At 37.8% G+C, this 26,650-nt stretch overlaps 1 protein-coding gene across 1 annotated transcript in view; it reads left to right on the top strand.

The window, feature by feature from the left end:
- Window positions 1-26,650, top strand: part of P3H2 (prolyl 3-hydroxylase 2) — a 155,103-nt gene that overhangs the window by 105,350 nt on the left and 23,103 nt on the right. Inside the window, exons 2-8 of the mRNA XM_055308085.1 lie at window positions 11,559-11,711; window positions 12,757-12,946; window positions 18,191-18,322; window positions 20,373-20,515; window positions 20,851-20,940; window positions 22,755-22,795; window positions 24,049-24,143. Of these exons, the coding sequence (XP_055164060.1) occupies window positions 11,559-11,711; window positions 12,757-12,946; window positions 18,191-18,322; window positions 20,373-20,515; window positions 20,851-20,940; window positions 22,755-22,795; window positions 24,049-24,143 (844 nt within the window). The remainder of the gene's footprint in view (window positions 1-11,558; window positions 11,712-12,756; window positions 12,947-18,190; window positions 18,323-20,372; window positions 20,516-20,850; window positions 20,941-22,754; window positions 22,796-24,048; window positions 24,144-26,650) is intronic.

The raw sequence follows: 26,650 nt of genomic DNA, 5'->3' as shown, positions 1-26,650 counted from the left end.
TTGATACTAAATAGTTCGTATATGTATCCTTGACCTACTGGGCTGTATTTAATAGATGATCAGGGACCATACTGCAAATATTTTACATCCTCTCAGGACATCTATCATAGTTCTTTCCAAGGCAGAGGTGATCAGCAAACACTTGTCACATGGACCATATATGCATGAATTCACCTCGACTTTGAAATAACAGGTATTAAAATCCCAAATGTGTGTTTGTGAACATTTTAATAAAAGACTTTGATTTTAAACACAGCCCTGCCATTAGTTTTCTGCACACTTCCTTTTTCCACTTGAGGCAGTGGTACTAAATAATTTCCAGCCCTGGTTATCTATGGCTAATGGGAATTAGTATTCACAGACAATGCAAGTGCCACAAAAGTAACCCAAGAATTGATGCTCCCTGATAAGTTCTGTAAATAAGTGAATTTTCTCTAAGCTTTAACCTCCTCAGACATTCAGATGGACTGGAACTTCTTTCCAGTACCGTCTGTTGGCTGAGGTACAGAGAAAATGCTTGTGTTTATATTTAACTTGCGTATATGGCAGGGATATTTAATTTACAATACGGCCTGAAGGTTATTGCTGTGGCTGAATGCTTTAAAAAGTGCAGGTGTGATGCCAGAGGAGCTTATGGAACACTGAAAGAACTCCATCATCAAAACCACCCCTTTAATAAGAGCATGTGGCCTGTCAGGTTAGGAACACCCATTAGTCAGCTTGATAGGTTGAAAACCTGAAGGGACTGTAGTCTCTCCTTGAAGTCCCCTCCAAGAGGGGTCTTTGGAGTGAAACTCCCTCTGGCTTGCAGCCATGGTACATTCCTTTATTTGAAATCAAGTAAATGTTTTGAAATACATTTTGAAGTAAATCTCCCCACCCTTCTTGGGGCTAGAGAGAGTTTGTATTTCAAAGAGGAATGTGGCATATTTATACCAAAAAGGTACAAGTGGAAAAGCTTTTGATTTGCTTGTTTGCTTTTCTTATATTTCTCACAGTGGAGTGGTTTGGGTGGAATGTTAAATTTGTTTCAAAAACACAAAGTAGAAAGGAGACGTTGGAAATTAGAATGATGGCATTTTTCTACAGGGTCACTAAACTCCGAAGCTCTCCCCAAATCATCAGTTTTGTCAGGCTATGTCCAATGTTATCCTAGCACTTTTAACAAGGCAAGGCCATATTTATTACTTCTTTTCCCTGTGTGCCTCCCCCCAAAACCACTCAGGAAACAGGGACACTTATGAGAGAAACAGGAAGTAAACCTGCACTTTGATTCTCAACCCTGGGGGCTCCCATCCCTTTTTTGCCCATGACAAGTATTTAATGCCCATCGCTTTGTTATTTCACAAAACAATGTTGCAGGCACTCAAAAAGGCTTGGAAATTCTTTATTTCTTTTTTTCCCATATTCTCAAGAGCAGAAAAATCAGTGCCAAGTCTATCTTAAGCTATTTCACTGTTGATTTTTTTTTCACTGTTGATTTTTAAAGGATATCTTAGAAGCAGAAAGCCCAAATCCATAGTTAATTGCCATTTTGCAATCATATTTGACACAATTACGTCAAATGATTGCAACTTTGTACAGTTCGGGAAGGGGGAATGTGCTCTGGCTGCTGCTGACCGCAAAGATAGGACTCTGGTAGTGAGCAATTAGGGAGCTGGCTCCAGGGAAGTGATGGCCAGCTAGAACTTTTTTAATGGGTCACTAGGGAAAGACAGCATTCATCCCCATTTATCATGATGAAAACCAGGCAGAAGCAAAACATGAGTGAACTGTTAGGACAACAAATTTGTTTTCATACTGGGAAGTTCATTAAAGGCCACTCAGGCTATCCAGCACTTGCTTCTGCATGGTGCCACTGCTCATTGTTTGGATCATAATGTGCTCTTATAAATAATGATCAAGTACCTTTGCCCTGGGCCCGAGGTGAGGTAGGGGATTCCTCTTCTAGTTCTTTGAAGAATTTCAAAATAGGAAATGAGTAGTCAATCAATACGTGATCATTTTTTATTACTTTTTATTACTTTCACTTTTATTATTATTGTGAAGCGCATTGCAAACTAGACAGCAATATACATTCTGAATGGTAAATTCTGAATAATAACTTCACGAATAAGATCATGCTCATCAATGTGGAAGTCACAAAGGAGAGGAAACCAGTTCTGGGCTCACCAAGGGGGACATTGGATTTCTGTTTATTTCTTATAATCAGATACAACTAAGATTCTTAACCGGTTAAAGGGATGGCTACTACAGTAGTCAAAGTTTGCTGGCAAAACTGGAATGTGAAATGAGTGACATCTGCCTTTCAAAGAAATTTCTGAGGAGGACTCCAGCTGTGTTTCCAAAAACAGTAGCAGGAAGCAAATGTCAGACCATCTTGGCCCAAACCTTCTTTTCGGTAACCATTAGTCATCCTCTGACACCTCAAGGGAGACTTCTGGACAATACTGCAGAGGTTAAGATGCCTGCCCAGTTATTCAACCTTCTCCTGTCCTAATGTTTAGAACCAAAAACAACAGTAACATACCAATAAGCCACACACGCTAGTTTCTTTGGCTCCGTGGCAGAGACGACTTGCCCACATTCCATCACTAAGACAGTACTCTCTCCTTGCCAGTGAGCATCCAAGTCTTGGCTGTCCTCTTGTTAGGAAGTTAGACAATACAGTCCACAGATGGCTCAAGGGATTTTGTCCAATTAAGCGCACACGTATTTTTTTGGCTAATATTTTGAGGTTTTCTTCTTTTTTCAGAAACTTCAAGGAGTTGTTGTTTTAAACAGTCTCTAATCTGACATGGTATGTTTAAAAGTTCTGCTTCTTCACTTTAATGTTTTCCTTATCCTGAAAGATGGTTTTTATTTAGATAAGAAAACCTTCTAGCCGTCTTAGCTGATAGGATCTATTGTTGCACTGAGCTCATGAGGTTAACCTAATTTGACAGTGGCTACTCACCATTAGTGTTGAACGTTAAGTTGTAAACATCAACTTGAAACTTAGCAGTGTTTAGAAAGAGCAGGAGATTGTTAATCAAGTCCAGGACTATAAGTAAATGAAGGAAAGAGTGTAAGAAGTTTGGCAAAAATAACTAACTAACTAACTAACTAACTAACTAACTAACTAAATAAATAAATAAATAAATAAAATGCTTTTAAAATACATATTTTTTCTTTCCAACTTACTCCACAGAGAAAACATTATGCTTTAGATATATCATTTCCCATATAATCCTTAAAAATAGCATTTTGAAAGCTATAAATATTTCATTATATCCATGACTACATTTTAGACTAATATTCCATAAATTCAAAGATAAGTTCATTTTCTACATAGCCTGGACACTTAACTTGTGAATTGATATGCATTCTGTAAAGCTAGAAATTTCTAAATTCTCTATATCAGGATGTAGGAAAAAATTTAATTACTAGAAATGTCCCTTACTTCAGGGGTTTATCTTTTTTTTTTCTTAAATATTTCCTTTATTTATTCAAGAGAGACACAGAGAGAGAGAGGCAGAGACACAGGCAGAGGGAGAAGGAGGCTCCCTGTTGGGAGCCCGATGTGGGACTCGATCCCAGGACCCCGGGATCACGCCCTGAGCCAAAGGCAGACACTCAACCACTGAGCTGCCAAGCCACCCTAGGGGTTTATCTTTTGAATTACCTAAAGTAATTATTTATATCTTAGATTTTTGAAATAGAATAAAAACAAAGTCAAAGAGAAAGGGGAAGTATGCCAGCTTCAGTTTGCTATACTAGAAACCCAGCGTAATTTAGTTACTGTCTATGAGAATAAAATTTAGCTCTGAGCTTCTTGGTAGCCAAGACAAAAACAACAATGCACTATATTTTGTAGTCCTCAGTGTCTGTTAAAATTAACTTTATAAATTTGTCAAGAGAAACAAGCACTTAATTCCTATAACTGAATTATAAAAATAATTCCATGTATGAATCTTTTTATTAGTTTTGTCAATAACATTAAAGGATAGTAACATCACCGGAAATTGTGAAATAAGAATGCGAAGTTGTTTTTCATATAGCTATTTTTGGCTCTCAAAATTTGACTACATTATTTGGAAATATGTATGAATTTTCTAAAATAAAACCGAATTCTCAGTAAACAGCCTGGTCTTTGCTGTAATTCATAGGATTAGCTTAATCCAGTAGTTTAAAAAATGCTTTCAAATTTTGTTTTGAAACTTAATAGATCTTTGTTTTAAGGATATTCTGTTGGGATCCCTGGGTGGCTCAGCGGTTTAGCGCCTGCTTTCGGCCCAGGGCATGATCCTGGGGTCGCAGGGTCAAGTCCCAGCCTGCTTCTCCCTCTGCCTGTGTCTCTGCCTCTCTCTCTCTCTCTGTGTCTCTCATGAGTAAATAAATAATTTTTTTAAAAAAGGATATTCTGTTAAAATGTTATTCAATTTTTTTTTAAGATTCTTATTTTATTTATTCAGAGAGACACAAAGAGAGAGGCAGAGACATAGGCAGAGGGAGAAACAGGCTCCTTGTAGGGAGCTCGATGCCAGACTCCACTCCAGGACCCTGGGGTCACACCCTGAGCTCAAGGCAGACACTCAACCACTGAGCCACCCAGGCGTCCCAATATGTTGTTCAATTTTTAAAAGTTATTTATTTATTTGGTTTTGTAAAGAAAAAATAACTTGAGTTGGCAAACATTTGAGGTAAATTTGGAGAGAAGAGCAGATGCTACAAAAATGTCTAGTGTCACCATTATTAAATAAATAAACAAACGCCAAAAGACAAAAATCCTTACTGCTCCATAAAAGAATATTTATGGTGAGAATGGGGAAAATTAATAAGGCAGGAAACAACAAATGTTGGAGAGGATGTGGAGAAAAGGGAACCCTCTTACACTGTTGGTGGGAATGTGAACTGGTGCAGCCACTCTGGAAAACTGTGTGGAGGTTCCTCAAAGAATTAAAAATAGACCTGCCCTACGACCCAGCAATTGCACTGTTAGGGATTTACCCCGAAGATTCAGATGCAATGAAACGCCGGGGCACCTGCACCCCGATGTTTCTAGCAGCAATGTCCACAATAGCCAAACTGTGGAAGGAGCCTCGGTGCCCATCGAAAGATGAATGGATAAAGAAGATGTGGTTTATGTATACAATGGAATATTCCTCAGCCATTAGAAACGACAAATACCCACCATTTGCTTCAACGTGGATGGAACTGGAGGGTATTATGCTGAGTGAAGTAAGTCAATCGGAGAAGGACAAACAGTGTATGTTCTCACTCATTTGGGGAATATAAATAATAGTGAAGGGGAATATAAGGGAAGGGAGAAGAAATGTGTGGGAGATATCAGAAAGGGACACAGAACATAAAGACTTCTAACTCTGGGAAATGAACTAGGGGTGGTGGAAGGGGAGGAGGGCGGGGGGTGGGGGTGAATGGGTGATGGGCACGGAGGGGGACACTTGACGGGATGAGCACTGGGTGTTATTCTGTATGTTGGTAAATTGAACACCAATAAAAATTAATTTATAAAAAAAAAGATAAATAACTGATATCAACTAAAGTTTCTTAACCCCAGTTGCAGCTACAAATTAATACGATACTCCCTCTAAGCAAAGAAAATGTGTTAAAAAAAAAAAAAAGAATATTTATGGTTGATAGCCCATGAATTTTTCAGTTTTTAGTTTGATGCACATGTTATAATCTAGTGCCTTCCTTTCCCTGCAGCTAGTATATTAATGCTAACTAAAACTTAAAAATTCTGCTGTGGCTTAGAAACAGGATGTGTTCTGTATCTACTTGCTTGTGGTAATGGGGTTAAAAATTCTCTAAAGTTATATTATGAAATTTAAGTAAAAAGCTAAGGCAAAAAATACAGCACTTCATCAAAATGTAATGCATGATATTGGATGAATTCCCTATGTTGGGGGGGGGTGAAAGCAGAGAAAGAATTCTCTTCTTTATTGAAAATGTGGATGTTTGAGTAGAAGAGAATGGAAATCACTTATTTTGGGCTTGACGTTTTTACTCTGATTGTATAAAAAGGCTTCAGAAGCTAGAAAGTGATCCTAACTATTCTCTCTCAGAAGTGCGCTGTTCTTTATATTTTTAAATGTGCTTTAGAATTTCCTATCTTGCATATGTCTGACAAGCTGTCCTAAATTTCATATTCAGAATATTTGAGCTTTGTATTTCTCTTAATTCAGAAGACAGGGAACTTGTATATTTTCTGTAAACTATGTTTGGAAATTGTAGAACTGTTTTCTTTTGTACTGTGTGTCTGAATTGAGAAAGAAGCAAGAATAGGCAAAATGGAGAGGAAGAGAAAGGAATGGAAGAGAGGGGGAAAAGGCAGGGTTACTGACCCATTTTTTTTTTTTTGAAATGGTTTTTATTTTGAAAGTAAAAGCATTCTCTCTCACCTGAGTTACTGCCATGTTCTCTTGCCTGCTACCAAACATCTGTTGTCCACATAGCAGTCTGAATTGTCATTTTATTTATCTTTAAAAAATTTGTTTTATTTAAATTTATTTTATTTTATTTTAGAGAGAGAGAGAGAGAGAGAGAGAGAGAGAGAGAGAGAGAATGTGTGAGCAGGGGGCAGGACTGAGTGAGAGAGAGGGACAGAATCCCAAGCAGGCTACAGGCTAGTGTGGAGCCCCATATTGTCCAGTCCCACAACCCCAAGACCACGACCTGAGCTGAAATCAAAAGCTGGATGCTTAACCAGCTGAGCCACCCAGGCGCCCCAGAACTGTCATTTTTAAATGTGTATCAGATATTGTTTAAAATTCTTTAAAAGTTTCCCCTTGCACTTAGAATAAACTCTATAATAGCCTATGAGTGATCTGTCTTTCTCCAGCTCTTCAAGTATCTCTCTTTAGTCTCTGCTCCACATTAAAAACATGTCAAGACTTTTTTCCACTTGACTTTCTTTTGCCAGGAAAGGGCCCTTTCACTTCACTTTCTTTTGCCTGGAATGTTCTTCCTCCCATTCTCCTCATGACTGGCTTCTTAACATTTAGGTCTCAGCTGAAAAATATCATTGCTGAGGGACCTTCTTTGACTAATTTATCTAATAGAGTCCTGATTCCATTCCCACCCCAGCCAGCTCTTACAGTGTCGTTTGTTCATTTATTTCTCCATAGCATTCAGCACAATCTGAAACTAATTTCATTAATGATTTATTTACTTTAGACTTGTCCCCTTCAACGGGGCTATAAGTACCTAGAAAGTAAGGTCTTTGTTGGCTTTGGACATGTAGTTATTCTCATCAGCTATGACAGTGTCTGGCACTAATTCAGTGCACAATAAATACCTGCTGAATAAATGAATGAGTGAAATGAATTTAGGTATGACTGGAACACTGGGCCTTTGTGTATTTTCTTAAATAGGAAGGTGGTAAATTATAAAACATCTAGAAGTTCTTCTAGGGACGTGTGGGTGGCTCATTGGGTTAAATGTCTGACTTTTGATTTTGGCTCAGGTCATGATCTCAGGGTCATGGGAGTGAGCCCTGCATCTGGCTCCATGCTCAGCATGGAGTCAGCTTGTCCCTCTCCCTCCACTCTCTACCCCCCCCCCATTTTCTTTCTCTTTTCTCTCTCAAATAAATAAAATCTTTTGAAAAAGAGCAGTTCTTCTAGAACTTTTCTGGGAAAAGTTTGCATAATGGCAGAGATGAAGATGTTTGGCTAGGAAGTGAGTTGAGGCCAAATCCTGGAGGTTTTGAATGTCACCATACATAGTTTTGGAATCTCTTTTGTGGTCAATGGATAGCTACTGAGGGTTTCTAAATAGTCAACGTGTCCTTTTGAAATGCTTCTTTATTACTCGCTATGGAAAACCATTAGTGCATCAAAAGAATTTCATTCACTCACCAGTGGACAGAGTAACTTAGAATGTCAGCAGGGTGTTGATTTAATCAGCATTCATTTCTTTTTTTCCATGCAGTATGACTGCCACGTACAGTCCTGCTTCTAGACTGGCAGGAGAAAATGTTCGCCTTAGTTCTTCACAGCCTGAGATAAAATGACCCAATGCATCTTGAAGGCATTTCTGGCCGGTATTTCTCATATCTCAGGGGGAGCGGTTGGCTCCTTTCTAAATTTGATACCATCTTGTCGTCAAATCCTTTCCCTTTCCTCAGTTGCTCTTTATTTTGCAATTTATTATTTATTTATTTATTTATTTATTTATTTATTTATTTATTTATTTATTTATTTTGATGTATAGAGTTACCCTCTCTTGTGGTTTATTTTAGTTTGGTCTTTTTTTTTTCCTTTTTTTTTTAAATTTAAATTTAATTTGCTTTGGTCTTAAAGGAAGTCCAGTGTGGAGCCTTTCAGGGCAGTTGGCTATTTGTTTGTTTCAGTGAAGTAGTGGGTCGATCCTTCCTTAGCTGAAACTAGTACTTACAAAGCCTTATAATAATCTCCAACGCATAATATGGCATTATATGCAGCATACGCATGTTCACCTGGAGTTTTCCTACCACTTCACATGTATATATCTAATTTCTAAAATAGAATACAAAGATATCAAGATTCTAGTTAAAATAATGGCTTGTTTTATAGACTTTGGCAGCCAGTTTGAGTTTCCTGAACTGTTTCACAGTGATTTAAAAGCCATGGCCAGTTCATGAAAAAGTTTTATGGTTTAACTTTAAGTCATGGAATCTTCTTAATATTTATATTGGGGAAGATGATATGCTCAGTACTGGATTATAAATGGGGAAAACATAAAATGTGCAAAAAAAAAAATCCAACAGCAGGTGTGGTAAGATCTCAGTAAAGGAACCAACTTGTCAACAGTGACTGACAGTTTTCAAGAGCTATTGAATCATATACTTTGCTAATAATCAGTATTGGAAGCTCTCAGTATGAATGATGACTTCAGAGATGTTATTAAACTGACATCCTTTTAGTCCAGTAGAGCTTAAGAAGCATACTCACATGTAATACACTTTTTGATTTGCATAAGAGATTTACTTGTTAGAAGTTCTTTTTTTCTCCTAAGCCATATCATAGACCTCAATCTATATGTCAAGTCAGTGAAGACAAACAAAAAAAAGTCTTAAGGCCTCTAGTCTCAGAGAGCTCTACTGGAAGAAATGAATATACTCAGGGAGGTGCAGTGTACAACAGAGTATGATAGGTGCTCATAGAGAAATAGGGAGAAGATGATATTGCTGTACTTGACTGTAGCGATAGTGTTGAAAAGGGATCTCTTAGAGAGTCAGGAATTAGGCTTAACTTTATGGGATACGTTAGATTTCAACAAGAAAAGACCAAGAGATAGAGGCTCTCTAGATCAGTAGAACAGCCTGAAGAAAAGATGAAGGTGGAAAAGTGAAACGGAAGTATTTATGTATGTTCTATCAATTTTTAATGGATTGTGCTATAGAACCGGAGTATGTCAGTGCTAATCTGTTTTGTTCATAATTTATAGTTTTACTCTTAGCTGTAGACTGTCTCTACCAACCACAAAGACTTTATTATATCCTCATAAATTATGTGTCCACAGGAGTTATAGATTATACTGTGATCATTTCTTTCTTTCTTTCTTTTTTTTTTTTTTTTTTTAAATTAGTTGCAAAATTGGGGCAGCCTGGGTGGCTCAGCAGTTTAGCGCCACCTTCAGCCCAGGGCGTGATCCTGGAGACCCGGGATTGAGTCCCAGGTTGGGCTCTCTGCATGGAGCCTGCTTCTCCCTCTGTCTCTGCCTCTCTCTGTATCTCTCATGAATAAATAAATGAAATCTTTTAAAAAAATAATTAGTTGCAGAAGTAGAATTTAGTGATTCATCAGTTGCATATAACACCCAGTGTTCATTATATCAAGTGCCCTCCTTACTGCCCATCACCCAATTACCCCATCTGCCCACCCACCTCCCCTCCAGGAGCCCTCAGTTTTTTTCCTGGAGTTCAGTGTCTTTCATGGTTTGCTACCCTATCAATTTTCATCTTATTGTATATTTTCCTTCACTTTCCCTATGTTCATCTGTTTTGTTTCTTAAATTCCGTGTATGAGTAAAATCATATGGTATTTTTCTTTCTCTGAATGACTTATTTCACTTAGCGTAATAGTCTCTAGTTCCCTCCACATCATTGCAAATGGCAAGATTACATTCTTTTTGATAACTTCTTCCAGGTTTACCTGATCAATAAGTGTAGACAGACACCGAACTTAGAACCTACTGTTTTTCCTCTATATCTGTATACTCATCACTGTGTAGATGTCCATACAATTCATATTTAGTGAGTGAGAAGTTGAGAAATTGTAAATTAAAAAAGAAACCACATCCAAAATTAGTGATTTTGACAGCCAATATTATTCTGGGAGCACAGAATTGAGGACAAAGGTAAAAGTGGCAGGGAAACTAATAAGGCAAGATTTAATGGAAAGAAGGCCAGTAGCTAAGAGCATGCAAATTCAACAGGAAAAGGGAAGGCTTTACTATGATTAGACAAAGTAAGGATCTCAGATCTTAAGATAGGGCAATTTATGTTTTCTGTGGTGAGGGCTAAGATTATTTGCCATTATTACAAAATGGCAGTAGCTGGGGACTTGGGAATTCAGTACTTATATTTCTTACTAATATCTGAGTGGTAAGACTCAGGCAAGACTAAGTTGAATCTTTTATGCTGTTCCATGATTTTACGTTTACTTCTTAATAACAATGAGTTTTCATGTCTTCATATTCTAAAATAGATCAAACGTATTTGGATTTTACCATGAAAAAGTTATTACTGTGAATATTCATTTTTCTGATATGGGCAAACAGATCTGTCTATAAATGTTTTTTATGTCTAAAGCACAGAGCAAAATGTCTTAAATTGAGTAAATTTAATTCTATTTTGTTAAAATTGCATTACATGGAGAATCTGTGTGGCATAGAAGACTTTGTAGTGCCTATGTAGTGATTATTAGAAATTCTTCCTTTTGTATTAATTAGAATCTAAATTGTAGGTCTGGAATCAAATATTTCAATCAAAGGAGTGTGATAAAGCATTTTATGTACTGCATTCATGCATTGAAATGTTATTTTGTATTCTTTTGGTTTTTGTATTATTCACATTCTAAAGCCTGATACATTCGGTGGAGTGGGAGGTATACTCATTCTCATCCTTTGGAAAGTCATAGGTTTGTTTATACTCCCTTTGTCAGGATTAAAGACAAAAGGAACAAAAAGAAAAGAGAAAATAAAAGATAAAAATGTTAAAAATATGAATTAGAGGTGGCACAGCATTGGCAGCTTTTTATTTTGATCAATCATGAAACAAACAGAAGCAGAAAGATTCAGCTTCCCAGAAATGCAGATGGTTCAGAAAAGAGTGGGAAAAGAATAAATTTGGAATAGAGCACATTTAGCTATTTTCACTAAAGCCTGAATATCCATGTATCATTTTAGGATCTCTGTTTATTAACCCTCCACTTTGTAGTACAGAGATTGAGTATAGTGAATGTAACCTGGAAGCTGTCCCTGCCACTTTAGCTGTTAGCCCTTGGACTAGTACTGAGCCAGGTTAGAAATGTTTGCCTTCATTTGGGCCTCTTTTTTTTTTTTCTCCATAGCTTAACCAGCTGGAAAAGGCAGTGGAAGCAGCCCACACATTTTTCATGGCCAACCCTGAGCATATGGAAATGCAGCAGAACATCGAGAATTACAGAACAATGGCCGGCGTCGAAGTGCTCCAGTTGGTAGATCTAGAAGCCAAACCACATCTGGTGAGCACTGAGGATCCTTGCCCTAACCAGAAGGAGATAGGTATTCCTAAGTTTCACTGGACTCAAAGCAAATGCATGGAATGGGTATATCAGGTTGATTCTTGATTTCTAATACAGTAATAGTTTTATACTGCCAGAGTTCTCAGATGATATATTGTAATTATTAGAGTTAAAAAAAGATAAAAGAAGGTTAAAATGCCCTTAGAAAAGCTATATGATATGGTGAAAAGTAGAACATGATATAAAGATCTGTCACCCTCTCTGAACCTCAGTGCCCCCTTCAAACTTTACATATGGGAGTTGAAGCCAATATGAATTGCTCAGGTCACACTGTGGTTTCCTAGCTCCCAGTCCATTGCTTTTCCACTGCCCTTCTACTTTACAAATTTTGATATTTTAAAGCTACATATTCACTGACTTTAAATGAAAGCTTACTTGAAATCACAATAAGTCGGAAGGGCTTTTTTTTCAATCGGAGAGGTCACCATTCCTGACACGTGACTTCCAAGATGATTGAAGAACAAGATACGAGAAGATTTTCAATATAAGCCTTTTATCATCACCATCATCATCATCATTATTAAATTGGGTCAGGCAGGTCTGGAAAATGAATGTGTCATGGCCACCCACATCAGTCTACCTGGCTGGGCTTTGTTGCATGGCCTACATTCAGATGAGGTTAGAAAATATTGTTCTACATGTCTGTGCTCAAGAAGAATATGAAATTGACTGATGCCATAGCCTTCAGCTTGCTTGATAACTCCATTCTTATTTATAATTCCGTGAAGCCAGGGAAGTTAGTCTTTATCTCCCAGTAAAACCCTTCATTTTTCTTCCACAGCACAGGAGCCCAGTGCCCCACTCCCCAAATGATCCTGAGTCTGCCTAAATACTGCTATTCAAGTGCTCCAGAAGTGCTCTTTGGGGAAAAAATATAGATAGATAGATAGATAGATAGATAGATAGATAGATGGATTTCTATCTATCTACACACACACAGACACACACACACACACACACTTTTTTTTCTTCCTCTTCTTTGCAGGAAAGTTACAGTGCAGGAGTTAAATATTATGAGGCTGATGACTTTGAGCTGGCTATCAAGTACTTTGAACAAGCTTTAAGAGAATATTTCAATGAAGATATGGAGTGCAGAGCCCTGTGTGAGGGGCCTCAGAGATTTGAAGAGTATGAGTACTTAGGGTACAAAGCTGGTCTCTATGAAGCCATTGCAGGTAAAGATTATTTTTTCCTTTATTTATTTCCTGATTATAGAATTACTACATGCAATCTGTAAAATTATTCCAACAACACAAAAGTATAAATTGTGAAAAATGAAACATCTATTTAACTCATCTTATGTCCTATAAATAAATCTACCTAGCTTAAATTTGGTGACTGTGCTCCCAAACCTTTTCAGATGCATATGTAAATGTTTACGTACTTATTTATAATTATTTTTTATAAAAATGAGACAATACTGTGAATACTTATTTTGAGCATTTTTTTTTATTTTATGCTTAACAATACAGTGTGGACTTCTCATGTAAGTAGTACACGTAGTCTACCTTATTGTATTGAATGGTTGTGTGATGTTCTTTTTTTTGTTGTTGTTCTTTTTTATTTTTAAAGACTTTTATTTATTTATTCATGAGAGAGAGAGAGAGAAGCAAAGGGAGAAGCAGGCTCCATGCAGGGAGCCCGACACGGGACTCGATCCCGGGTCCGTAGGATCACACCCTAGGCTGAAGGCGGTGCTAAACCGCTGGGCCACCCAGGCTGCCCTGATGTTCTAATATATGGGGAAAGCATAATTAATTTGACCAGTTTCCTTACTGATAAATATTAAGGAAGCGACAGGTTTTCATTATTATAAACAATGTAGTAGTGAATATTTCTGTATAGTTTTCTTCAATTACTTAAAAGAGGATTTTGTTATCTATAAGAATTTAATATATTACAAAGTGGCATTTAAAATAGTAGGTAGAATGAATTATACATTAATTGGGGAGATTAGCTAGTTAATCATTTATGGTGGGAAGCATATGAAAAACATAGAAAAATAAACTCTACATATGTTTATAATGTAAGTGTGATAATAAAACATCAGAAGAAAATGCAAGAGGTGTCCCCTGGGTGGCTCAGTTGGATAAGCATCTGACTTTCGATTTTGGGTCAGATCATGATCTCATGGATCATGAGATCAAACCCTTACTGTGTAGGGCTCTGTGCTCAGCAAGGGGCTCTGCTTAAGGTTTCTCTCCCCCTTATCCCTCCCCCCAGTCCTGCACATACTTGTGTGTGCACACACTCTCTCTATAAAAGAGATTTTTTTCTCTTTAAAAAAAGAAGAAAATGAAAAAGAATATGTGCATAATGGAAGGAATGGAAAACCTGTTCTTAGCATGACAAAAAACAAGAAATATGAAGAAAAAGACTTTGCCTAAGATTTAAAATACAAAAGATACAATAAATCAAGCTGAATTATGAATGACAAATGAAAAAGTTGCAAAACATTTACAGGCAGGCAGTTCATATCCATAATATTTAGGCAGAACCTGTAAATTATTATTACTGGTAATTTATTTCTTATAAGGCATAGTAATAAGTAACTTTATAAAGCAGTTACAATATACAAAGCATTTCAAATATTTATATATCTTTTAATCCTCTAAATAGCTTCTGGTAAGTGAATGGTATTGTTATCCACCATCTTCTCCTTTTTTTAAATGAGGAATTTATACCTCAGAGTAATGTGATGAAGGTGAATCTGGGAATCAAATCTAGGCTTTTTTCACTCTGGGACTCATATTTTAAGGTCTACATAATTGAAAAATGAGCAAAGGATAACCTGATATTCAGTAATGAATGTTTAACAAATATCTCTTGAGTGCATATTGTGTTCTAAGTTATAAATATATTAAAAAAATAATGTTCAACTTCACCTATATGTGCAGGAAGGCAAATTAATGCCAATGCTTTCCCCAAATGCCAATGTTTTCTGTCTCTATAAAAAGCACCCCTCACTAGGTTTCTAAACAAACCTCAAAACATTATTTTTCAATCCAACATTTCCCATAATTCCTATTCTCCTCTGATTTGTTACCAAGCTCTGGTAGGTGCTACCTCCTAATAGCATATAAGATTCCCTGGTTCTCTCCACCCCTTTTACTACCACCCTGGTTCAGATCAACAGTATATTTTAACAAAGCCATGATGATAGCCTCCTTGCTGGTCCTCATGTCCTAATGACGTTTTGCTATGTAGGCAGTCAAAATGGTCTTCCAAAAAAAAGTATATTCATGGAACACCCCCCTCCCCGACCAAAGGCTCCCACTGCACTTAGAATAAAACCCAAAACTTTTAATAAGGACTTTCATGATTGTGCACTTGTATATATTTTCATCCCCTCTCTTTCTGTCTCTTAGATCCCTTCCTGTGGCATTTCCTGGAAATACCATGTCCATTTCCACTCACAGACTTTGAAAATTGTTGCTTTCCTCTATCACTTGCCTAATGTCGTATCTTTTTAAGTGCTTAATCTTCAGCCCCTAAGTATACTGACTGACAAAGATTAGGTGCTTAGTAAATATTTATTCAATGAATGAGGGGGAGGAAAAAAAGGGAAGGAAGGAAAGGAGGGAGGAAGGGAAGGAGGGGAGAAGAAAATGACATATCCATCAATCACATTTCAGATTAAAAAGATCACTAATACTCTATGTTTTGAAAATATAGATCATAAATTGTTAAGGTCTTTGAGAGGGATGATTAGGAAACATCTTTCAAAATTTAGCTTAAGAGGCAGATTGAAATTCAATTTGTTGGATGACCTATCTGCCACATATTCAGTTACCCAAAACCCACTCAGTTCACCTAATATCAGTACCAATATCTGAATGATTGAGGATTTTTCTCCCCAAAGGTTTTATTTTGCTAGGCTTCCTGCAGCCATTTCCATACATTTTTGCGCGCAGTGTTCATTTGAATATCAGTTTTATGTGTGTTTCACATTTTAATTGTTAAGTATTCTTTACATGTAATCTTTTATTCAGGAATGCTTCTCCTTTATTATGGTTTATTATCTTGTAGTTGTGTAAGGATATGTGTCCTGTCTCTACCCCCCACCCCCAATCATTTCTACATCTGCCTCTACCAATGGCCACTAAACAGCTTTGGCGAATGTCTTATGTCTGATTTCAGAAAACTGACAGATTCCCACAGAATAACATTTAGTGATTTTCTCGAGGTCACCATAGCATCTTCATTGCTGGGAAAGAATAGACATCTCCTAACTCAGGCTCTTAATATTTAATACAACTATCACCATTACCCCTATTTCCAGTAAAGAAAAGTGATTTAAAAAAATGTCATGGTTCCTGAAGCTCAATCAAAGATCATATATTACAAAAATATGGTAAGTCTTCTTGAGAATTTGATGCATTTCCAATTTATTATGAGAAGAAAATTTTTAAAAATATTCCCACACGAGGGTCTTGTATCTCAAACTTATTAAAACATAGTAATTGCACAATAACATTTGATTTAGAAAGGAGACAAGAAATACAACCAATAAAATGTGTTCTAACGCTGTAAATTCTTGTGTGGTTCAAAACTGTTCTAAATTAAAAGTGAAAGTGGCTTTTAAAATACAGAATATATTTAGAAAGCCAGAATATTTGGATTTTTGAGATAGAACAACACTAAAAATAGGAGAAAAATACAAATGGCTTCTCAATGCCATTTATTACCAACTATGCTTGTTGAGGCCCTAAAGAAGATCACTTTGTCACTCATTTTGTTTGCTCTTTGTGTCTTGTGTTGAAAAATAATTTGATTCAGATTTTGGGTCTTGTTGGGTGTATTTTCTACCTCTTGCTTTTGCTTGTCATTTGGAATTAGGAGGAATTTGTGTTAGAAGGTAAAGAGGAATGCCAATGGCCAGCTAACTAGGAGAAATAGTTGAAGGTTGTTTGTCGTTTTTGTAAGAAATAAAACAGCTATTTATTGGCTATTTATATAGCTGTTTATTTCTAACATGCTAAACAAATAAACAGAACTCATTTTTCTCCTCCCACCCTCCAGCTGCAATTAAGAACCAATAGACTGGGGATGGCTGGGTGGCTCAGTGGTTGAGCATCTGACTTCGGCTCAGGTCGTAATTCTGGAGTCCGGGAATTGAGTCCCGCACTGGGCCATTGGGCTTCCTGCGTGGCGCCTGCTTCTCCCTCTGCCTGTGTCTCTGCATCTCTCTCTCTGGGTCTCTCATAAATAAATAAATAAAATCTTAAAAAAAAATAAGAACCAATAGTGTAGGGATTCTGTTAGCTGTGCTATGTTGGGTTGAGTTTGCCAGGTTGCGCAAGAACTGGCCCATTTGCCTGCACATCAGAAAATGCACATGCTCTTTCTGTTGTGCTCCGGGGTCCCTCTTCAAGCCATTAAGAGACGAGCCAAACTCTGCCTAACAGAGAACCTTTGAAAGGAGGCAGTTGTGATAAATTAAAATGTAAAGTCATGAAGTCAGACAGTTGTATCGTCATTCTCAAGAAAGCCTGCTCTACACAGACATGAATAAAATCTTCTCTTTTTGGAGAAGACTATCTCCATCTTCATTGTAAAAATCAAAGTTGGGGAAAAATGTAGGAAGTGTTTGTTTTCTGGAACTGTCATTTCCTCAGCTCATGCTTGGATAGGAGAGAGCCCAGACCTAACGGAAGCAAGATGACCCCTACACTTGAGAATCCTCGCCTGTTTAGAAATGACAAGAATGGGGATAGAGAAAGGGAAACAGATCAAGAGACAAAATGTGTATCTAAATGCTTTAGCTTTCCTCCTTCTCCTATTTTACCAGTCCCTACAGTATTAGGATTTCCAATGTGCAGGTGATGGACTGTTTGGTAACTGAGTAGAATAGGTTCCTGATCAATAGATGTAAAAAAATTATATATATTGTTTTTATTTCCCCTTTAGGAAAAGTTCTTGAAAATGTTAACAAGGAGAAAAAACTCCTCATATGCGCAGCCGTCCTTTCTCTCAACTGCTCCTTAGCATAACTGGAATCTGAACTTCCGACCCTGACCCAGGATATGTACCCAAAGTATCCAAAGGGAGGCCCCAGCGGTCTTAAATGGGAAAGGCGTTTGTTCACATGGGCACGGGTGGGCTGACATGGCCTGTGTCACTTTTCAGGAGATGTAGAAAAAGGGTAAGAAGTGGAAAGTGCAGTCTGGAGAAAAGACTAGAGGCCACAAGGTTTGGAATCCCCTGTTCATTACTCTAGGGATCATTGACCAGGAGGCCTTTGGCAAGTCACTTCCTTCCTTTGTGAGAAGCTCCTGCTCATGAAGTGAAGATGATAACGAGGTGGCCCTCACAGTGTGGTGAGGTGGGGCATGCCCTGTCTAACTGTGGCTCCCACCTTGAAGTCTGGACCCTCCAGCGGACTGGAGCGACCCACCTCTCTCACTGTTGCCTTCCAGATCACTACATGCAGGTGCTGGTTTGTCAGCATGAGTGTGTGAGGGAACTTGCCACTCGCCCCGGCCGCCTCTCTCCAATCGAGAACTTTCTTCCCCTGCATTATGACTACCTACAGTTCGCCTACTATCGAGGTAAGGTGTGGATCATTCCAGAAGACCTTTTGAAGGAGAGCTGGTGTTCATCATTACAGACATCAAATTGTCCTCTGCATTTCCCAGTTTACCATTGAGGCAATGAGGATTTACTTGTTGTTTTTTTTCTCTCTCATCTCACATCAGGCAAACTCAGGATAAGGAGAGCAGGTGAAACCACAAGTGGGCAAATGCTGTGGTAATGTCCTGACAATTACACTAGACTGACATTTTTCAGGATTTTTGCATTTAATTTTTCAACCTAATTTTAAAAGATGATATATTGGGATCCCTGGGTGGCGCAGCGGTTCAGCTCCTGCCTTTGGCCCAGGGCGCGATCCTGGAGACCCGGGATCGAATCCCACGTCGGGCTCCCAGTGCATGGAGCCTGCTTCTCCCTCTGCCTGTGTCTCTGCCTCTCTCTCTCTGTGACTATCATAAATAAATAAAAAAAAAAATAAAAAAAATGATATATTCACAAATTCAAAGACCAAATGTCATAAAAGCCTCCCTTTCTTACTTTTTTCTGCAACCCAGTTTCATGCCCTATAACCAGTTTTCGATTTGTCTCTTCAAAACACACACACACACACACACACACACACCCCTACACAACCCCAACTTATTTCCCCCTTTTATACATAGAAGATAATGTATTATTTACACTGTTCTTTACACTGCTTTCTTCATGTAATAATATATATCAGTAGGGAGGAGTCATCTGGGTGGCACAGTTGGTTAAGCATCAGTCTCTTGATTTCGGCTCAGGTCATGATCTCAGGGTCGTGGAATAGAGCCCCACATTGGGTTCTGTGCTGGGTGTGGAGCCTGCTTAATATTCTCTCTCTCCCTCTGCCCCCAACCTCCACTCTCCCTTTCTCTCTTTAATAATAATAATAATAATAATAATAATAATAATAATAATATATCAGGGGATACCTGGCTTAGTCAGTAGAGCATGAGACTCTTGATCTTGGGGTTGTGGGTTTGAGCCCCATGTTGAATGTAGAGATTATTTAAAAATAAAATCATGAAAAGCATTTTCTTAGTAGGATGGACCTATGAAATTACCATTTGCTTAGTATAAAAAAGGTCAAATTTTGGCAATTTTATATGGTTTAGCCTAATTATATCGGTACATGGAGATCTTCCTCATTAATTTCTCTTTACATCCACATATACAATCCACATATACTGTACTAGAATTTATTTTATGTGTCTCCTTACTCATGGACATTTTGCTGTTAGTAATTTTTTAAAAACAATGAATAGAATTGGGATCACTGAAATTGGTTTTAGAAAACATGATGTCAAACTCAGCCCCAAAACAGAATTAGCTCCCCAGATCCTGCTCTGCTTATTTGTATTAAATAATATAAGTTGTCAACAACATCTTCAGGTAGAAACTTTTAATAATTGATACAAAACACATCTAAGTGCCGAAGCAGACCAAAATTAGTACCTTTTAAACACTGAAATCATGTAATCATGTCCTTCCTTTTGTCTGTGGCTATTTTTTTGAAGTATATTTTTATTTTTTAAGATTTTTTTATTTTATTTATTGATGAGAGAGAGAGAGGCAGAGACATAGGATTGAAGTATAATTAACACAGAGTGTTATATTAGTTTCATGTGTACAATATAATGAATCAACAATCCTGTACATTACTCAGGGCTCATCATGATAAGTATAGTCACCATCTGTCACCACACAATGTTACTAAAATCTTATTTTCTGCATTCCCTATGCTGTTATTTCAGCTCTGTGATTTACTTATTTTATAACTGGAAGTTTGCACTTCTTAATCCCCTATATTTCCCCCATCCCCTCAGCCACCTCCCTCCCCTCTGGCAACCATCAGTTTGTTCTCCATATTTGAGAATCTGGTTTTATCTGTGACTATTTCTGTGTCTGCTGTTCGGCTTCACCTTATCTTCCCTCTCACTTGTGTTTAATGCTGACCTCACCTAGAATATGTTGAAGTATTTCTTAAAAATCCTCTGGCTGGACCTAGCCTAACTCTAATGCTACAACTCCTTGGTCTTTCAGTTGGTGAATATGTGAAAGCCTTGGAGTGTGCCAAGGCCTATCTTCTCCTCCATCCAGATGATGAGGATGTCCTAGACAACGTGGATTACTACGAGGGTCTGCTGGATGACAGCAGTGACCCAGCATCCATTGAGGCCCGAGAGGTGAGACCAACATCCTGAGAAGAAACTGCATTCTGCTAGATGCTCTAGGCAGAACTGGTAAAAGTGTAGCACTGCTCTTAAAGATATCTAGCAGTTTAGTCAAGGTTCTAGAGTGCTATTTTTTTGTACTTTAATTATTAATGCCAGAAGCATATTTTTCTCATACATGATAGCTTGTGAAAGTCTGTTGAGATGGAGACTTTTTTTGCAGCTGTGAATATTTTCTTAGCTCATTTGTCCACTGTCTATTGAAAAATATTTCCACTTGAACATTTATCATATTTCTTAACTGCTATTTAAATATGAACTTTTCATTCATTTTTTTTTTCCTCTAGGATTTGGCAATGTTTGTGAAGCGTCATAAATTGGAATCAGAACTAATAAAATCAGCTGCAGAGGGTCTGGGATTTTCATACACTGAACCGGTAAGAGCAAAGAGGGAAGAGGAAATGTTTGGTTCTTTTTTTTAAAGATTTTACTTATTTATTCATGAGAGACACAGAGAAAGAGGCGCAGAGACTTAGGCAGAAGGAGAAGCAGGCTCTCCCTGCAGGGAGCCTGATGAGGGACTTGATCCCAGGACCCTGGGATCACAACCTGATTCGAAGGCAGACGCTCAACCACTGAGCCACTGAGGTGCCCCAGGAAATATTTTTTGAAAGCACACTCAATGGACTACTTATTTGTGATTTTATTTCCCAACTTAATTTACTGAAGATTCTAATCTGCTTTGCATTAACAAAACCTGGGGAGGTGGGAGGTGGGTGTTTACTCAGCATATGTGATAAATATTAAAAGACTTTAATAGATCTCCATATCGCTGAGATCCAAAGTCAAGAGCAAATATATGTGGGGGGAAGAGAAGTGTTTTGTACCTGATGCATTTGCCTCAAGACTGTTTTATGTCTCAGATTCTGGATGTGACATTTTGTATTTCACTTACACATTTTAAACATTAAAAAGACTTCATAAAGAACAGAGCCCATCTCAATTGTACTCTTCATCATGCTGACTCCCCTTGTCTGGGTTGACTTTTAGTCTTCATATGGTGACACACCTTTTGCCCAGCTACTACTATGGTATGGATAGATTTCTATTCTGATTTTAGTTAAGGTGTCATAAGCCATTTCTACATTTTTACAGCTTTTAGTATGGTTTTTAGCTACATGTATAGAACATGCTATAAATAAACTCTTTTCCTAACACTGAATTTTTTGTTTTTTATTTTTTCTACCATATTTAATGCATGAAGCATCTTCCTCTGTATTGAACTGTGCCCTTTGAATAAATTCCCAGGAATGGGATTATTCTGGCATCAAAGGATATGAGAAGTTTTAAAGTTCTTGAAATTGCTTTTCTAAGAGTTTTTTGATACCTTCAGTAGTTCTAGCAAAGCATTAGAAGTACCAGCTTACTATAAATATCTCAGCAGTGAGAGATAACGTTTAAAAATCACTTGTATTTCTTATCTACAAAATGGCATGTTATTGTTGTTTTAATTTGTACTCCTTTGAAAGCCAAAACAAACTTTCCACATATTGTTATTACTTTTCCTATGATTTGAATTATCTGGACATGCCCTTTTTTCATTTACCTGTTGATTAGCTATATAAGTTCTTTATATAATGTCCCTGTCATAATGTTTATAAAAAGCACTATTTGTAATACATCCTATTTGTAACATTTTTTCATCTCTGTTTTAGTTATGTCATATTTTTATTGGCACATTTTAAAAATTAGGGTAATTTTAAGTATACTAATTCTAAATAACATTTCTAGTATGCTTATATCCAGCTCCCACTTCTTATTTTTTTAAATTGCATCTTCCCAAGAGACTTCAGAAAAAGTCACTTTATGATTCTGCACAGATGATTAATGAAGCTGAATTTTTTCCTTTGTTTGATTTATTCACAAGACATAAGGGAGTTGGACTGGATGATCTTTTAAGTGTCTTCCTGACACCAAATTCCAAATCACTTCTTGAACAAAAATTATAAACTCTTAAGCTGATTCCAGGCTATTTTTAAAAACCCATTTGTACATCATTTGTCTTTGCCAAAATTGCATTGACTTTAGCTTTTCTATTTATTAATTTAAAAAATATTGTATCTTTATGCAGCATGCAAGTGTCCTAATGTTTTAGGTTTTTTGAGTATTTTAAATGTATATTTTCTTTCTGTAAGTTATGTTTTAGTGACAAAGCTACTGAGTAGTTTTTTTTTTTTTTAATTCAAAACAGAATTATTGGATCCGATACGGAGGACGACATGACGAGAATCGGTGAGTTCTTCATTCAGAATAGCGTCTGTTTACTTTTAATGAGAAGAAATACTTAAGAGTCATACCCATCATAAGGACCTTAACTCTATGAAATAGGCAAAAAATATAATTAAATGAGTTCCACACTGGGAATTAGGAGCTCTACCTTCTAGCCCCAGCTCTTCCCATACTTCTGTGTGATTTTGAGTAGTTTGTCTTCCTTTCTAATCTTACGTTTTTCCTCCAAGTAAGGAGTTGGATCAGGTAATCTCTGAAGGCTACACATTCTGTGATTCTAAATCAGAGAAAATTGGATGCTGTTGGATTTATTAATAAAATAGAGCTTAAATTTTTCTTGTTCATGCTGAATTCCCTTACTGCATTTGAAAGCAGGAAGCTCAGAAAGTTTCACTGCAAGCTAAAATATTAGGTGTCATTAACTCAATCAGAAATGAATAGACCCCATTTAACAAAAAAACTATAAAAGTAAAAAATCAATTTACACGTTAGTAAGCAGTTCGAGGAATCATAGAATGTTGGAGTTACAGGTTTGAGCTGACATGGTCTAGCCTATTCATTTTCAAATTCAGAAATGGAGATTCTGACAAGGCAAAGGACTCTTTTAGAGTGTTACCACAAGGGACTGGTGGATCAGGATTTTCCTATTCAAAATCTTACGGTCTTCCACTAGACATCAAGGCCTCAACCCTGGGTGGCCTAAAATTATTACAGGGGATCCAAGAGTGGACGTGCACATTTGGATTTGTTCAATCTGTGTATACTGAAGGGATATCATGCTGTGATTTGTATATTTGCCAAGTTTGAAACTTGAGTATTCTTTCTTGGAATGGTAGAGAACCATGCATGAGGTCATGGTTTATTTCAGTTAAGCCATAGTTCAGTGATGCCTTCTACGCTCAAGACAAAAATATAACATTCTGAGCCTTGTAAAGAGGCACATGATATATTTTTTTTGGTTCTTTTGAGGCTTAATGCCTAATCTCAAGGGGTGAAGTTATGGATACAGCTAACTATAAAAGAAAAAGATGCTAAGAATATTTAGAGAAGTGAAATAGAGCACACACTTTGAGGAATTAGAGAGCTTCATGGAGGCAGTGACAGGCAGTTAATTTGATCTTGAAACATAGGTGGGCTTGTGTAAAAACAAAAACTTAAAATATGGAGTCATAGACTGACTACCTGACTAAGTTGCCCTTTCCTCTGTCTCTGAACATTTTTATTCAGTGGGAAATTTAACTGTTTTAAATGAGCAGGGTCCCTTCAGGAGTGAACGTGGAGGGGCCAGAAGTTCATGGATTGTCCGTGGGGAAAAAGTCATCACCCAAGATAGATCGAGACTTAAGAGAGGGTAAGTATCTGTGCAGTTCTACTTATAGGAAGGAAAGGAGGAGGCGGGACTTAGCTAGTTGTTATTCCAGTGAAAGAAGATCCCATTTTCTCTGGAAAATACAGAATCTGACCGGCTACTACATTTTATAACATTCTGAAAGCAAGGCTTAAGAACCATGTCTCAGATTTGTATATCATTGCCTTTGGTTTCTATCCAGAGTGCTTCCGAATTCACACCCTCATCTGCATCCCGTAGGAATCCTGTGAACTAGGCAGGGACCAGATGATCACTGCCACCCTCAGTTGAGTACTGGAGGCTTGGAGAGGTCACGGGGGTGTCTGTCAAGCCATGAGGGAGTGCTACATAGTGCAGAATAGACTGTGCAGCAGAGGACTTGAAGAGACAGGTCATATGGATAGTAGATGAGTTAATCCAAGGTGCTTGAGGCATGTATTTCTAAGCAGGACTTTGAGGGATAAATAGAATTTAGTTGAATTGGCAAAGGTGTGGAGGGAGCTATTTTAGTGGATAAAACAATGGAACAAAGGCACAGAGGTGGAGAGAGCCCAACATTATATACTTATGTCCGATCAGAATTCATGGAAATGTATGTAGAGTATTGTCAAAAGTAGTTTTTAAATAGAGCTAAACATTGTTATAATAAATTATTAGCTGTAGTGGTTTAACTCAGTAATAGTCCTTAATAACTATGACGATATCTGTATATTTTATAATTTCTCAGGCAAATTTAGACACAATTCATATGAATACTGGAAGCATCTCATGTGAGACATGAGATGACCTCACTTCACAGGCAAGAAAACTGAGGCTCCCAGAGACATAATGACCTGGCCTGTATCTCACAGCTCATAATGGGTTGGGTAGGCATTTGAACCCAGGGTGTTGAATCCAAATCCCATTTTCTTTTACTCACCTGGAGATGGAACATAGAAGATTCTAGATATCCAAAATGTACCTTTTATTGATTAAATAACTGCAAGATAAGAAGGGTTTAAAAACCTGTGTCGAGAAGAAGTACAGTATTCCTTTCCCCCAACAAGAGAGTGTGTCAGCACATTCCTCTAGCTGATTTGAAAACTTCTGGCTCTCTACAGCTCTCATATTTCCCAGCCCTTTCCTTCCGTAGCTTCCAAGTCCGTTTGAGGCAGTAAACAGGATAAAATGCTCATCTAATCTGACCTGGACCTCGGTTTGTAGCCACAAAGCCCAAGCTGTTTTTCAAATGCCAGAGAATTTCATGGTCAGCCAGAGTTCTTGTTGCTTTTTAAGCTGAGAAATCACCCAGGAAGTATGTGCCAGTAAGCCAGCACTTTGCTGTAAGGGTTTGGGAAACTCCAGGATAGTTGCCAAGCTTCAAAGCTACCCCCCACTCCCCCCCACACACACACACTGGCTACCCAAGACTCTGAGATACAGCAGCTGGCTAGGAAGGCTAATACAGTGAATAGAACAGGAGACTATGTCGGATGGGGAGAGACCGTGGTTGGCTGGGCTACCAAAATCTATCATTTCTTTCTATAGAATTTGCTTAGTTGATTGGGCTGCTGCATCTTAGGATGTTCTCTGGGTAACCGCTAGATAGCCTTCTGTGTAGTCACTAGAGATCTAAATAGTTTCTAAATTAAGAACAGTGGTAGACAGAGGCAAAGTTCCCAACCAGAAAACACTTTTATATCTTAGTCTGGCTAAAAGCAGATGTTGAGGAGGTAAGAAAGGATGCATGCTTCACAGAGTAGAATGTATCTCAGCTTTTCTCCTCTCTCACAAAAGGGCTGTCATCTACTCTGGTTACCTAACAGTATTTAGTGGTATTCGTACTGGATGGCTCAGAAGCTCTGCGGGAGTGACCCAGGACTGCATCCCAGAGTGACTCCAGTTCATGGGATATGCATATCATCAAGCTAAAAACATCCGTCAGTTATCCATTCTCCTTTCCCCCACTAGTTTCCAAAGGTCCTGCTCCGTAATCATCCCTGTCAGTATAGTAGAATAACATTGACCTTGGAATCAGGAATGCTAGTTTCCAGGATTGGTTAGTCTGATGTGCTGTGGTGTGATGGATCACTGGAGCCTTGATGTCTCTGGGCTCTGTGATCCTCAGCTGTAAAAGAAGGATAGCAACTTTTTGCAGAGGATCAGTGTGAAAAGTCTTTTGTAGCCGGGAAAGGGCTGTGCTCACATTAGGGCTTGTTACTTAGCACATCCCTGTTATGACTTGTATGACGTTGTAATATTTATGGTGAAACGCTCCTTCTTGCCATGTGAACCACAGGCGGTGAGCACAGAGCAGTATTTTCCTAGACGATCCCTCTTTATTGCAACTGGAGAGTCAGAGCCAGGCACATACTTTATGAATGAGAGAAGAATTAAGTTGTTTAACTAAATCTCCTTGAGCTGTGGTTAAGAGTTGGCTGAAGCCATCACATCAGGCCCCAGGAACCGCAACTTATTGGACTACATTTTTATTTTTATTTTAATGTTTTCCTCTGTCTGGTGTGCTACTA

Source organism: Nyctereutes procyonoides, unplaced genomic scaffold (genome assembly GCF_905146905.1).
Source record: "Nyctereutes procyonoides isolate TBG_1078 unplaced genomic scaffold, NYPRO_anot_genome, whole genome shotgun sequence".
NCBI classification, from domain to species: domain Eukaryota; kingdom Metazoa; phylum Chordata; class Mammalia; order Carnivora; family Canidae; genus Nyctereutes; species Nyctereutes procyonoides.
Note: the sequence above shows the minus strand (reverse complement) of the source record. Positions and strands in the feature narration are given on the sequence as shown.